Source organism: Xyrauchen texanus, chromosome 12, assembly GCF_025860055.1.
Source record: "Xyrauchen texanus isolate HMW12.3.18 chromosome 12, RBS_HiC_50CHRs, whole genome shotgun sequence".
Classification (NCBI taxonomy): domain Eukaryota; kingdom Metazoa; phylum Chordata; class Actinopteri; order Cypriniformes; family Catostomidae; genus Xyrauchen; species Xyrauchen texanus.
In genome coordinates this window covers 8,023,989-8,039,568 of record NC_068287.1, presented here as the reverse complement: position 1 = coordinate 8,039,568, position 15,580 = coordinate 8,023,989, and the positions used below count along the sequence as shown (strand labels likewise).

Genomic DNA, 15,580 nt, shown 5'->3' with positions numbered 1-15,580 from the left:
TTTGCTGCATACCTCGGTTGTAGCGAGTGATTATTTCAGGCAAAGTTGCTCTTCTATCAGCTTGAATCAGTCGGCCCATTCTCCTCTGACCTCTAGCATCAACAAGGCATTTTCAGCCCACAGGACTGCCGCATACTGGATGTTTTTCCTTTTCACACCATTCTTTGTAAACCCTAGAAATGGTTGTGCGTGAAAATCCCAGTAACTGAGCAGATTGTGAAATACTCAGACCGGCCCATCTGGCACCAACAACCATGCCACGCTCAAAATTGCTTAAATCACCTTTCTTTCCCATTCTGACATTCAGTTTGGAGTTCAGGAGATTGTCTTGACCAGGACCACACCCCTAAATGCATTGAAGCAACTGCCATGTGATTGGTTGATTAGATAATTGCATTAATGAGAAATTGAACAGGTGTTCCTAATAATCCTTTAGGTGAGTGTACATTCTCTTCTAAAGGGACTTTGTTCCCTTCTCACTCAAAGCCCTCGTGCTTGTTAAAGAGTGGCGTGCTGTCATAGCAACCATGTCGTCCGAAGTCCGTCTCGTTTAAACGAGGCTTGTTTAAAGGAGGACACTCGGTATACTGCAACCAGTCCTACCTAGCATGCAGCCTTCCAATCCAGACACAGTTTATGACTGAATAAACAATTTTGGAAGAGCTATCCCTTGAATTAATGAGTAAAAGTTCCAATAACATGGCTACTGAGATTAAGTAAATCGTATTCAGCTGGTCATGTGATTCTAACATGGCAGCCTCTATGTGTGGACCCTCTCCATGTAGAATAAAACAGCTTTTATAAAGTTACTGATATGACTGGAGTCTTCATCTCATGTGAGTATAATTTGTTCCTAATTTTTTACCAATACATTCATTGTAATTTTGAATCATGAGCAGTGTGCACCTTTAATTGATCTCTGTTTATAACTGGGGGACATGAACATGGTCAAGAATCAATTATAATTCTAAATGAAAAAAGTCGAAATGATAAGGATTTGGAGTATATTTTGGGATAGGTGTAAAAAAATAAATAATGATGGCACAACAGCCCAGTAGGAGGCGATATAGACGGAGAATCGAATCGCCAAATAATAAACGAAGAAGAAGAAGACGACGTGACGGCCTCTCTTCCCCACTAAGATCCTGTCAGTCGTACTGTCGAGAAATCGTCAAAAACAAACACATCTCCGGATTCCGTGATTTTTAATTGGCCACTGGAGTATCATCATAACCATGTACCAGGTAAAGCCAGTCAGTCCCGGTGACATAAAGATTAATTTGCCAACGTGCATGTACAAGTTACCGAATATCCACGCGCAAGGAATGAGCTGCAACGAGCACGCGCTCCAGGTAATCACATTACTGTTCTGATCTAGAGACATTAATTCTCAAAGAAATACATTCAAACCCTATATATGAACATTACCAAAAATAAATAAAACGAGTGCATAAGATCCATAAGCACTCATCCAGAACACAAGCAATGACAGCTCTGCGTTAGTACCAATCTGTCTGATGCAATAGACACGTTCATGTCTGGTATTATTGACAGCTGCACATCTTTATCCTGGCAAGCCTTTGTGTTCTGGAATGAGAGGTTGGACCTGATGTGATTTATTTCCTGGAATTAAACTTACAGTTCTTCTACTGCATTTGATCAGAGAAGCAACATAATATCTTAAGGTTTTCAGAGAAAGTGTGACAGCTTTGCTAATTTTTAACATCTAGGAAAGGGATGGATCATAGTAGGTAGGACAATTATGATGATATGGTAAATTCGGCTCATTATTCTTCCACTTCATTACGTCAGCTGCTTTAATGCAGCCTAATGTTGTTGTTTTTTGGAAACCTTGAACTATCAGGGAATCTCCTAAAAAGGTCCATTGGAAAGAAGCCATGGAAATGTCTGTATATGGAGTATATATTTGTATATTTAAGATATGCACTCAAATATTTAATTCTATATGTAGAATAAAACTGATCTGAAAGTGAGTTGGATGTTCGAGTCTGTTCTTTTCATTGAATCAGTCAAACTGGTCCACAGGTCAGTCTAAATGATTCAATACAGTGAAGGATTTGTAGTGTGAAATGGTTTGTTTGAGAGGGAATCCATGCAGTTGCATGTAATCATTCTCTTCTATATTGTGTATCTCTCAGAACGGAGAAATGGATCCGGCCTTGAAAGCTCTGGAAGCTCGTCAGGACGAGATCTTAAAAAGACTCTATGATTTAAAGGCAACTGTTGATGGGCTCTCAAAGACAGTGACCACTCCTGACGCAGACCTGGATGCCACAACACTCTCACACGGACCATCTGCATCTGTGTTTAAAAGCACAGCAGATCTGGACTCCCTGTTGGGCAAGGTGAGCCCTGATCATTAAACTTTAATGAAAAGTTCACATATAAATTAAAATTCTGTCATCATTCACTGTCCTCATGTCATTCCAAACCAGTATAACCTCATTTGTTTCCCCTTTGAAGCACAAAAGATGTTTTGTAGAATATCCAAGCTGCTTATTTGCATGCAATGAAAGTGAATGGTGATTTATGGATCAATGACATGGCATATTTTGTCCATATCTATGAAGTCATTAAATGTAAAGATAAATTAAATTCATGCACAACAATTACTTGAATAAATTCACCTCTACTATGATAAACATGTTTTCAAAGTCATTGGATATTTTTTCTGTGGGATTAAGGTAAAAAAAGTGATGTATCAATCCAGAGATTGTAAAAATATATAAAAGTCTGAAGGTAAAATATTAGAAAAGGAAAAAGCTTTTGGCATTAATAATTTGAAGTAATTTTTAGTATTATTATTATTTCTTAACCTCTTCAACTCTCGTGCATTTTTGGACTGCCCCCTGCAATTTTTCACACAAAAATGTGTCTTTATTTTTCAGAAAAAAAACCCAAAATAAAAAAAGACTCCCAATTATTCATAAATAATATTATTTGTTTGCAATCTTATGATGAATAGAAAAAAGTTCTAATTTTTTGTGCACCTAAAGTCTTATTTTATTCCTTTAGATGGCAGCAAGTACTCAAAAAAATATTTCTATCACAATATGCCGATCTGAAATGTAGGTGGCGCTCTAACGCATTTTAGCTCTCACAGATGTGCTTGTGCAACACTGCCATTGTTTCAGCAAATATACGTTTTTAGCTATTTGGGGCTTACAGCAGAAGTTATTGGAGCATAAATGGGATGTTTGTACATGATTCACTTTGTGGTTATTTTGAAAATCTTTTGAACTGTGGTATTAGGGGCAACAAAATAATAATATACGATTTGTCTGTTTAAGTGTTATGTCAAAGACATATGGTGCTTATTTGCAAAGAATATGTTTTCAGGCCTTATTTTGTTATTTTAAGTAGTATAAATGCTGAAGTGATGGTTATCTATGAAAGTTCTGATTCTAAGCTTTCAAATGGTACCTCATATGCCTGACTTCTGTATACAGAGACTTTAACGCTTTAAGTGTAAACTTTATTCGTTACATAGCGCCCCCTTTTGGACCCGGCAGCAGGCCTACAGAGTAGAATTTATAAAAATAAGCAGTGACAAAAGCAGAGTTCATATTTGAAATAACAGCATTTCCCCGGCATTGCATTCAGACAATTCAGTGAAGTATCATTACTTGGGCAGTGCCAGTACTAAAAGCAAAACAAGATGTTCTCTCAGCATGCAATTAATGATGATTATATATTTTAATCGACTGACAGCACACACACACACATTAAAAATAGAGGACCCCTTTAGACTCTCACGTCTGTGTGTATGTTGTTTTTATTTATATCAGATATTTTTCTGATTAACAGATTTTTATTGATTCACATATTAAACACAGATAAAACAAAACATATATACACAGAATCAACAATATTATTCTAAAATATAACAATCACACACATTGTCAACTACACCTCTCTCTCCACTGCCCATCCCCGAGAGCCCTCCTGAAATGCCAGATATCTGCCCCATTTCCCCACAAACAAGTCCAATTTTCCCAGTCTTCTAAATTACCTGTCTTCAAAGGCCGCCACCCTCCCCATCTCTGAGCAACACTCCTGGAATGAGGGTGCTCCAGCCGACCTCCATCTCCTTAAATTTATCTGTTTGGCGATCATGACACTGATTAGGACCCAACTGTTTATGTGTCTATTCTCTACATCGATGACTGCCCCATTGCCTAAAATTCAGAGTCCGGGGCAAATTAAACCCAAGTTGCCCAATATGTCACACACAAAACTCTGAAACTTCAACCAAAATTCTTGGATCTTAACACACCACCAAAAGACATGGGTTGTGTCTCCATCCTCTGACTGGCATCGCCAGCCAGTGGGTGTGTCTTTAAGACTAAGCCTATACAATCTAGATGGGGTCCAATAGAATCGATGTAAAATCTTGAATTGCATAAGGTGCACCCTTGCGTCTCTAGTTTTTAGAATCCTAGCCCAGACTCCCTCCTCCAATACAAGGCATCTGGCTTCGGAGTTTTGCCTGTAGGCAAGGCCTTAATTACCTCGCCCAGCTCCTCCAAGATTATTTCAGAATCAAGTAATTTTTTTGCTCATTTGTCCATTTAGGGAGTTCTAATGGTTCCATAATGTTTCTAATATCTTCATCAGTAGATGTGGAACTATAGAGACCAAGATAGAATTCTTTAAAAGCATTATTAATATCAATGGCCGAGGTAAATATTTCACCACCAACAGATTTCACTGGGGAGTGGTAGAAAAAGGCTCTCTCTGTTTTATATATCTATCCAAAAGCTTCCCTGCTTTGTCCCCTGACTCAACATATTACTGTCTTGCCCTGAATATCCAAAACTCCACATTCCGCAACAAAATAATATTATATATGTATTTCAATCGGGCCAACAGACGACATTCGGCACTTCAGCTCTGCTTCGGCACTGTTAATATTCCCTTCCAACTCCATGAGTTCTTGTGCTTTGGATTTTTTGATGAATGAGCCAAACTGTATGATCCAGTCTCCAAGAACTGCCTTAAGTGCCTCCCAAGCCATGCCCACAGAGGATGCTGAAATATGGACTTGTATATAGAAAAAAAATCTATTCTAGAATAAATCTTTTGGACAGATGGAAAAAAATGTATAGTCCCTACTGGATGGGTTCAAAAGTCTCCAAATATTTGTAAGACCAAGATTTTTACACATCCTGTGAGTTTTCTCTAGGGGGCTTGCACACTTTTGCTTCACTATGAACAAGGACTGAGTCCATCAATAGATTAAAGTCTCCCTTTTAAAAAAATTAAATGGTATAAATAAGAAAGCTGACAGAATTATAATAATAAACCGAATTATAAACATGATAAAAAAAATAGCATGTAACTATAACCTGTTATGTAACTAAAGCATGTTAGAATAGCATGTTAAATAAAAAATAACATCAGCTGTGTGAGCTTTAAAATTAATGTCCTATGATTATTAACATATACTGTATGTGCGTGACAGCGCAGCTAGACTGCTCCTGTCTGTACCTTTTAACTCGGTGGTTCTTAACTGGTTTTTCTTCAGGACCCAGGGTTTAAATTGGAAATCAAGTAACAACCCACCATAGTAAAAAAAAAAAACCTGTATTTAATGTATCCTTGGTTGCATTATCTTTTGTTGCATTGTTTTGTTCATGGTTTTCAAGTACAAGGACATGCATCAAGTGACATCATTTTTGTTGTTGATGTCAACAACAAAAGCGACAGGAAGTTTTTTTTCTCCCCACTTTCAAAAATTGAAGAGTATATTTGAATTTCTGCTAAAACAATAATGACTCTTCCTAATTTATCTTTAATCTGTTTGAGACATTTGAATTGTAGATTTTTACTTATCAGTGTAATAACTCCCCTGCTCCTACTTGAACCAAAAAAAAAAGATAACATGTCCACCCCGTATCTTCCCAAATGATTCAGCTTCCTGCAGGGAGATGATCACCGCAGGAAAGATGTGTTTCTTGAAGAAACTCTTATCATATTTCTAACGTTTAAAGAGAAATAACTTTTTATGAGGTGCCCCAACCCATTCACATTCCATGTGGAGAGAGACAATCCACTCATATTCACTATTGGCATATTAGATAAAATAGATTGTGTGTCAAAAATAAAATTATAAACCTTCCACATTAGTGCAACAATCAAACTCCAAACCTTCCCCTGAACCAAACAAACAGATAAAAGAAAAATGTGTGCATTAACCATGCACACAACAGCGCCATCTGGCGTCCATCCCTCTAAACTCAAACAGTCCATGTATGCCTACGAGATCTCCAGTGACAACTTTGCCATCAGATTGCTTAAGTCCAGTGTATCTATACATATTTTGTAAAATATGCAGGGATATAGGCAGGATAAATACAAAGTATGTGTAGATTAATCCACATAACTGTCCTGAAGGACTGTTCCTCCACAAAACAAACTCCAGCCTCTAGTGGAACCAGCACACACAGAAAAAATAATATATATATAATATAAAACATTTAAAAGGCCTTTCAGTTTCCTCGGACAGTGAAATTAATGTTCAGTGAGCCGGCCCTTTCAACTGCTACATGAGTGCAACAAATGACCTAATCACTCCAATGTTCTGCAAGAAATACTCCACAAAACAAACAAAGTAGGAGGCATAAACACAAAGAACATGCAGATTCATCCACAACACTGTCCCGAAGGAGTGCAGCTATACAAAACAAACTCCAGCTACTAAGCGTAACCAGCACAAAATGAAACAAAAAAGGCGCCCAGTTTCCTTGGTCAGTCAAGTGAATGTTCAGTGTGTCCGGCTCACTTGGCTGCAACATGAGAACCAAAAAATTACTTACGGAGTCATTGACTTTATGAAGGACATTGCATGCTGGGGACATGTAAATACTTTACGGCCATCCTTTTAATGTCTCCATAGCCTGAGGATTTTTAATTCTTTGACATATTGTCTTCCTAGAACAGTTATAGATCAGAGCGAATCTCACTGGTTTATGTCCCAAAAAGTAAACAAAGTGCGCAGAGCTCTCCGTTCACACATCCAAACCTATCTATATTAGATATTTTGACATTTTTAGGAAAAAACACATTTTGTTCAGGTAAAATGGATTGACCAAAGAAAATTTCTTGATGTGCGTGATTCAAAAATGTATGATATTTGTAAAAAATATTTTATTCTTTGTAAAATATTTATCTAAACTTTTTTGAAATGTAGAATTAAGTTGTGTACATGTGTATTGAAGGTGCAAAGAAAGTATTTTAATACCTTTAACTTGGTTACACCACTTTCAAGTCATTAATAGTTTTTGTTGAAAATGCTATAAATTTATTTATTTTTATATAAATGTTTTATGTTTAAAAATTTTCTTTAAAAAGTATGAAACCAACATGGACACAATATTACATTTCTACTCAATAGATACTTTTTTAAAAGATTTGTATTATCTTAGACAACCTTATTTGTCAACGACTCGTATACTGCGTGCACACTCAAACTTGGCGCCTCCAGATATCTTGTACCATATTTGATGTCAGTGATAGCAAATGGCATTGGTTCCTGTGAGACTCCTCACTAATCATCATTGACGTCAAACCTGGTGTGACCCGTCTTGAGGCATCAAGTTTGAATGACCTCATGCAGTAAAGATGTTTGAAAGCAATGGCTGAGGGAAAGAATTATGGCAAATAACTACTTACATTTTGGTCCTTCCCTCACACAAAACTGTTGTGTGAATTCAGACTACTTTTTTGGTGCTTTTTTATCATTTTTGGAGCTTGACAGAGCAGCCAGGACATTCAGCAAAACTACAACAAATTATTGTTGTTTCTGTTTAGCAGCCGTAGTGTACTAGCTGATCATCCTTGCTGAAATTTGTGTCTTGTCCTCCAGGACTTGGGCGCCCTGAGGGACATTGTGATAAACGCTAACCCCGCCAGTCCTCCTCTGTCTCTGCTGGTTCTTCATGGATTGCTGTGCAAGCAGTACAAGGTGCTGTCAAGCGTACATGTCCACTCCTCCGTGACCGCTGTACCGCCTCGACTGCTGACCTGCCTGGGCCAGCAGCACATGGACAGCTATGCCCGCAATCACTTCCAGCTAGGCTTCACTCTCATATGGAAAGATGGTGAGAGGCCACTAATGCATTTAGGGTGTTTATAATGGTAGGCACTGGTTTATTTTCCAGAAGAGCCACTGTGTCTTATGCGGTCAAGGAATCTTGGTTCTCTTGTATGACAGAGTAAAATCGATATACTTAACACTGCTCTAGAGAATGTAATGCCAAGCCCATAAGAGACTAGGTTAGCATACAAAATAGTTTGAAAAGAAAGCCTTTTGTGTAAAAACGTGAAATATTGAAGTCAAAATGCAACTCAAGGTGTTTTAAATGTGCAGAGTTGTCAGATTAACTTTCAAGGACATTTTTAATATCTGTCTTAACTTTATTTTACACCTGAAAGAATAGTTAGAAGTTAACTTAATCAGTAAGTTTTGTTTTTTATATTTCTGGTGAAGTACCATAACCTACAACCCTGAAGCAAAATCCAGCATTCAGAAAAGTTGCTGTTACTTTTTGAAAGGAATCATGGTATGGTTGTTGTGAGTTTTTCTTGGTTTACTATCTTCATAAAAATATAAGAATATAGAAACCTTATTTCTTGAGCCTATCAGTTCATAATGGGGAAAAAAGAAGTCCCGCCCTATTCTGTTTCGATCGTAAGAAGTATTAGAACATATAGAGTTAAAGTCAGAAGTTTCCATACACCTTAGCCAAATACATTTAACCTCAGGTTTTCAGAAATCCTGACATTTAATCATAGAAAACTTTCCCTGTCTTAGGTCAGTTAGGATCATTACTTTATTTTAAGAATGTGAAATGTCAGAATAATAGTAGAGAGAATGATTTATTTCAGCTTTTTATTTCTTTCATCACATTCCCAGTGGGTCAGAAGTTTACATACACTTTGTTAGTATTTAGTAGCATTGACTTTAAATTGTTTAACTTGAGTCAAATGTTTTGGGTAGCCTTCCACAAGCTTCTCATAATAAGTTAATGACATTTTGACCTATTCCTCCAGACAGAACTGGTGTAACTGGGTCAGGTTTGTGGGCCTCATTGCTCTCACATGTTTTTGAGTTCTGCACACAAATTTTCAATCGGATTGAGGTCAGCGCTTTGTGATGGCCACTCCATTATCTTGACTTTGTTGTCCTTAAGCCATTTTGCCACAACTGTGGAGGTATGCTTGTGGTCATTATCCATTTGGACGATCCATTTGTGACTGAGCTTTAACTTCCTGGCTGATGTCTTGAGATGTTGTGTCAAAATATCCACATTATTTCTCATGATGCCATCTATTTTGTTAAGTGCACCAGTCCCTTGTGCAGCAAAGCACCCCATAATATCATGCTGCTACCCCCATGCATCACAGTTGGGATGATGTTCTTCAGCTTGCAAGCCTGACCCTTTTTTCTCCAAATATGGTCATTATGGCCAAACAGTTTCATCAGACCAGAGGACATGTCTCCAAAAAGTAAGATCTTTGTCCCCATGTGCACCAGATGAACCAGACTTGTGAAGGTCCACAATTTTCAAAAGAGTTCTTGGCTGATTTCTTTAGATTTTTCCATGATGTCAAGCAAAGAGGCAATGAGTTTGAAGGTAGGTCTTAAAATACATCCACAGGTACACCTCCAATTGACTTGGCTTGACCTCATTTTCTGGAATTTTCCAAGCTGCTTAAAGCCACAGTTAACTTAGTGTATGTAAACATCTGACCCACTGCAATTGTGAAATAGTCAATTAAAAGTGAATCAATCTGTCTGTAAACAATTGTTGGAAAAATGACTCATGTCATGCACAAAGTAGATGTCCTAAACAACATGCCAAAACTATAGTTTACTAATATTAAATCTGTTGAGTGGTTAAAAAAAATTAGTTTTAATTGTGTCAACCCATGTGTGTGTAAACTTCTGACTTCAACAGTAGACGTGTGGTGTTTTCTGATTCATTGCCCATAAGTCCATTCTTGTACTTCATAGTTAGAAATTGAAAATAATTTGGTTCTGCAACTTTTAAAAGGGAGGTGAAAACACTACCTATATCTGTTGTTATCGATGCCAAAGCATGTCCATCCAGTCAAACTCTACTGTATTTTGATGCAAATTCATCTGTCACTTGGTTGAAGCTAGTCAAATTCTGCAGATGCCAACAAGGACATTTTGCATGACAAGCCCTTTAAAGAGATGGTTCACTCAAACATTCTCTCATAATTTACTCACCCTCATGCAATTTCAGATGTGGATGGCTTTTTTCTGCTGTACACAAAGATTTTTAGAAGAATATTTCAGCTCTGTTGATCCATTCATTGCAAGTGAATGGTGGCCTGAACTTTGAAGATCCAAAAAGCATATAAAGGCAGAATAAAATGTATCCATACGACTCCAGTGATTAAATTAATGTCTTTAAAGTGAAATGATTTGTGTGGTTGAGAAACAGATCAATATATAATTTTGTTTGTTTTTTTTTTTGCAATAAATTATCCTCCTTTTTCTTATAAGAAATTATCCTCTGTGCCCAGTAGGTGGGGATATGCAGCAAGAATGCGAATAACAAAAAAAGAATGTGGAAGTGCAAGTGGAGACTTAATAGTAAAAATGATTTAACTATTGGTGGTTTCTATACCCACACTTATATCAATTTTTAGATTACTTTTATGCTGCGTTTATGTGCTTATAGGACCTTCAAAGGTTTGGTCACAATTCACTTGCATTGTATGGACCAACGGAGCTGAGATATTGGTCCAAAAAGTCTTTGTGTTCAGCAGAAGAAAGTAAGTCACACACATTTGGGATGAACTCTCCCATTTTTAATTCAATGATATCATTAGCAATGCTTCATGAAATTGTAGTTTGTGCCCTCGTGTATAGTTCATTCACCCAGTGTGCACTTTGTTTAAAGTAAAATTGCTCCAAAGCCATAGTGATTTGTTGGTCCGATTTGTGAGCGATTGATTTGTCAAAAAGGTGTGAGGAGCCACAGTTGTTTCTAGTTTGAGCCAACATGCTAATCATTGTGCCATCTGTTTCCATTTAGTGTCAAAGCTGCAGATGAAGTTCGACACACAGAACATGTGTCCTATCGAGGGGGAGGCCAATGTGGCTCGCTTCCTCTTCCGACTTTTGGGCGCTGAACCACAAGACCCCATCGGCGCCACTCGGATGGACTGCTGGATTGATACGGCAGTCTTCCAGCTGGCTGAGGGGGGCAGTAAGGAGCGAGCAGCTGTGCTGAGGTCACTAAATGTGGCTCTGGGTCATATGCCATGGCTTCTGGGTCAGCAGTTCTCACTTGCCGACATTGTGTGTGCCTGTTGCGTCCTGCAAGCCGGCCAGAGCACATCAGCGCCTGCCAACGTACAGCGCTGGCTCAAGTCCTGCCAGAACCTGGGCCACTTCGACTGCGTGTATGCATTACTGCAGTGACCAGAGCTGTGAGATCAGTGCAGGTTGTGCTCCAGTAAATTATGTCATGAAAAGGGAAGAATGTTGTTGTGACATCATCATTATCCAAATGTAAATGGACACCTTTGATTTAGTCCTGAAGAACAAACACAGTTACTTCCCAGAATCCAATCTGACCTGACCTGATCTCAGCTCAGTGATAATATTCAGGTGTTCTAGTTAGTACGATGATGTCGTTTTGATGATTTACAGGAAGAGTTCACTCAAAAATTAAAATTATGTCATTATTTATTTACCCTCATGTTGTTTTAAACTATCCATGGAACACAAAAGAATACATTTTGTGTTTGTTCTTTTTCATGCCATTAGAGTAAATGGGGACTCAATCTTTCAAACTTAAAAACAAAACAAAAGCATCATTAAGGTCATCCATTTAACTTGTGCGCTATATTAAGTCTTTTGAAGCTGTATGATATAGCTTTTTGTGATACACAAAATGTATGTCCATTGAGTCAGCGAGTTGAACTTGAGAACTGAATTAGTCGTGAACGAATAATTTTGGACCGGTTTTGTGAACCAGATCAGTTGATTCATTGAAAAGATCCAACTTAAAAGTACCAGGAACCAGACAACGCTACTTCTCTGAACTCCTCACACAAAGCTGTTATATGGCTTCAGAAGACTTGGAATATAGTGCAAGATACATTTGCACATTTTGAAGCTCCAAAAAAAGTAGCCCCCAGTCATTGTATCATTGTATGGAAAACCACAACATTTCTCCTTTAGTGTTCCACAAAAAAAAAAGTCAAATGTGTTTCGAACAACATGAGGGTGAGAAAATAATGACAGAGTTTTCTGTTTTTGGTGAACTGTTCCTTTAACTGGAGTCGATCTGAACTGGTCCCATACTAGGGTTAAGCTGCAAACACTCAGAAATAGATAGAGGGCATTTGGGATAGATTTTAGGGTAATGATGATACTGTAAACGCAACTCCCACCCACCTTGTGCCTGCTACAATGTTTTACTAGAAAATGTGTGCTGTGTGTTGCTATCACATATTATGTTGGTTGTTACACAAGACGGATGAGAGGTGATACTTTGTAGCGTCTTTTTATTAAAACCTATTAAAAGTTTTCACATCTGATCAAACATTTAACTGGTGATTATTTGTTTTACATACAGCTTAATACAGTGGCAAGAAAAAGTATGTGTGGAATCTGCATTAAATTCTCATAAAATGTGATTCTCATCTGCAATAAATTCACAAACATAGACAAAGTGCAATGTGCTTAACCTATCAACTCACAAACAATTATAAAATTGTCCAAAATGTCTGTTTGTGTTCAACAAAAGAAAGTCATACACAACTGGGATGGAATGATGAAGTAAATGATGAGAGAATTTATTTTTTATTTTGGTGAACTATCCCTTTAAGTCTGATGATAGGATCATGATTTGTTTGCACAAAAAACTTTTTTAGTAATTTATAGTAATTATAAAAATTGTTTATAGTAATAGTGTTTCTTGTCTTGACAAACGCCACAAAAAAAAATAGAAAGAAAATGGCTCACTCAAAAAGCCTGCAATACCTCATGTTGCCAGAGGATGGCAGCTTAGTCCTTATGAAAACTCGAGCTAGTCACAGTCAATATCAATACGCAACAGAAATGACATTTCATCAAATTAAAAGGTTAAAAAATGACAAGTTAAAATATAGCTGCAATTAACGAGGTTCAATCTATTAAGGTACGTTAAGTACACATGCAACCAATATTAAGGATTAGACAGTCCATTAGCACTTAAAACAATGGCATTTTTTCAGAACCATCGTGTTAGGAAGCACAGACATGCCATTTGTTACATTCATGACTAAAAGGCAGATGTGTACAAATTTGTTTCATGTGTCCTCCGATTGACGTCCTACGTCAATGTTCAAAATTAGGTGATAATATCTCATTCCATTCAAGATTTATAACCATTTAAATAAATGTGGCCACACCCGCTTTAACATTTTGGCTGTTTTGATATTAACTTGTTTTGATAATTGTTGTTATTGGGACTCCAGAGAATCTCTTCGCAGGTGTGGTTCAGATCGGGTGAACGGCCTGGGACTAGTTTGATTTTTTTTTTTTCTTTTTTTTTCTAAATTATCTTAAATATTTAACAAACAATTTGATTCACAGCAATGCTTCTTGAGGCAAAGTTGTTCCGAATGAGTAAATCTCTGATATGGTATGAATAATGTCTGAGTGAAACAGAGGGATATACAATGATTTCCACGCTTGAAGATTATGATAGCGCCTCCTGGTGGACATTTTATTTTTATTTTATTATGTTTTTTTCTTCAAATGTTGTACCAACCTCTTGGGCCAAGAGGCAAATATCACGTTTCGTTCCAATCTGACTTTTCAAACTCTATCTAGTAGCTGCCAAAATTGATTGGTCAATGGCGGCCATGTTTTTCAAGATATGAGACTGTACTCATACAACTTGTTGACACCTTTGACAAAGACACTGCATGCAACATTTTAAGTCTATTGGATCAAGGGTTCCATAGTTATTTTTAGATTTTGAATTTTTATAGCACCACCAAGAGGCAGAGGTTCACATTAGAGGTGCGAGTCATAACCGTTTTAGTAAAAGTGGCCACGTCCACTATGTAAGTTTTGGCGTAACATTTGACAATGAATCGAAAGTTAAAAATTCCTTTGATAACTTTTCATATTGGGACGCTGAATCTTTCTTCACTGGGTTGGTTCTGATGGGGCGAATTGCCTAGGACTACTTTTTTTCCAAAATATCCAAAATAATGGGAAAACAAAAGGGAGGGGAAAAAAATTATGGTCTGCCAAACGATTTGCCATGATGCAAGGATCACAGGAAAAATGAATTTTGTTCTTAGGTGTTAAGGTTCAAGAGTTAAGGTTCACCGTAGTGCCCCCCTTGCCCCCAGGGCAAGTCCATGCCTATGGCGAGCCAGCGTACTAACATTTCCCAAAGTTTCAAGTCTCTAGGCCTTATGGTATGGTCTGCACGATCAGATTTAGGGCAGAATAATAATAATAATCCTTACAAATACAATAGGGTTTCAGCCCTTCAGGCTTGAACCTCTAATAAGGCATATGTTTTAACAATAGTTTTTTCTCCTGTGGTGAAAGTGTGTCATGATCCTGAAACAATGTTCAGATATAATCTGAGATAAGAGTTAGATAGGGCTGGGGTTGGAAAACATTCTTAGCAACCTGTCATTTCCCTCTGATTTTAGAAGGGTAGTTAATAGTTAGTTGGGGTTAGTGAGAGGATTAGGACTACTTGTTGTTGTTGTTCCAGTCAGAGCCATAACCACAATGGACATTGAAGTGGACTGATATGGGCTTTTCAGTTGATTCTTTAGTCACCACACTTGGTTTAATGTGAATGTGACAGGGCGGAGGGCGATTACGGGCAGCTGACCATCGTGTGTGGGTATGCGTGTGTGTCTTTTGTTTAAGTTTTTCATTAAAATATTATTTATATTGTCAAGCCGGTTCTCGCCTCCAACTTTCCGCAGTCGGCCTTTATCCCTCTCGGAGGCTTAATTCGCCTGATAAAGGACTGGGTGTGTAGAATCATCACCTGGCTCCGCCCTCCGCCCTGTCACAGTGAACACGTTACATCTTTTGTTCCAGAACCAACATAATCCAAAATCCTGCTTGTGTTGGGTAAAAAGAAAGATAAATAAATAATCAATGTACGGTGTTACTTTGTTCGCTGCTGTACAGTAGTGCATTCAAATTAAATGTCGGAGAAAAAAACGTAATTGTTCTTACACTTTAGTTGTTTGAACTCCTGCACTCTTTCTCTTTGAGAAAGGAGGGTTTTTGTAAAATGCACATTTCTGAGCTAGATAGATTAAAGACAGGAAATATCAAGGATGATATCGAATTTCAATCGACCCATCAATAATGCTTATTATCAACTCACTCCCTCAGATGTTACAGAGAAAATGACCTGACATACCTTGAGGGGGAATTAAGTAATTAAACTGTGCATAAAGAAATATGAGAAAACACTCTTGAGCTCTGTGACAGCTGTGCCCAAGACACTTTTATTTACAGAAAGGCTTTTGTGGGATTCTC

General features: G+C 37.6%; 1 protein-coding gene across 2 annotated transcripts; it reads left to right on the top strand.

Moving 5' to 3' along the window:
- Positions 1 to 1,111: 1,111 nt before the first annotated feature.
- aimp2 (aminoacyl tRNA synthetase complex interacting multifunctional protein 2) lies at positions 1,112 to 12,643 on the top strand. Of its 2 annotated transcripts, none has more exons than XM_052139044.1 (4): positions 1,112 to 1,244; positions 2,160 to 2,366; positions 7,889 to 8,123; positions 11,094 to 12,643. In XM_052139044.1, exons 1-4 carry the CDS (start codon positions 1,236 to 1,238, stop codon positions 11,480 to 11,482), a joined length of 840 nt encoding a protein of 279 aa, XP_051995004.1. In that variant the 5' UTR covers positions 1,112 to 1,235; the 3' UTR covers positions 11,483 to 12,643. The 2 variants fall into 2 exon arrangements, with proteins under 2 accessions (XP_051995004.1, XP_051995003.1); XM_052139043.1 differs by having other exon boundaries at positions 1,114 to 1,352; positions 11,094 to 12,642.
- The last annotated feature ends 2,937 nt before the right edge of the window (positions 12,644 to 15,580 follow it).

Coding starts and splice junctions, on each gene's coding strand:
- aimp2 (XM_052139043.1), top strand. CDS start 1,236: ATGTACCAGGTAAAGCCAGTCAGTCCCGGTGACATAAAGATTAATTTG. Junction 1,353..2,159: donor GCAACGAGCACGCGCTCCAG/GTAATCACATTA, acceptor TGTATCTCTCAG/AACGGAGAAATGGATCCGGC. Junction 2,367..7,888: donor TGGACTCCCTGTTGGGCAAG/GTGAGCCCTGAT, acceptor CTTGTCCTCCAG/GACTTGGGCGCCCTGAGGGA.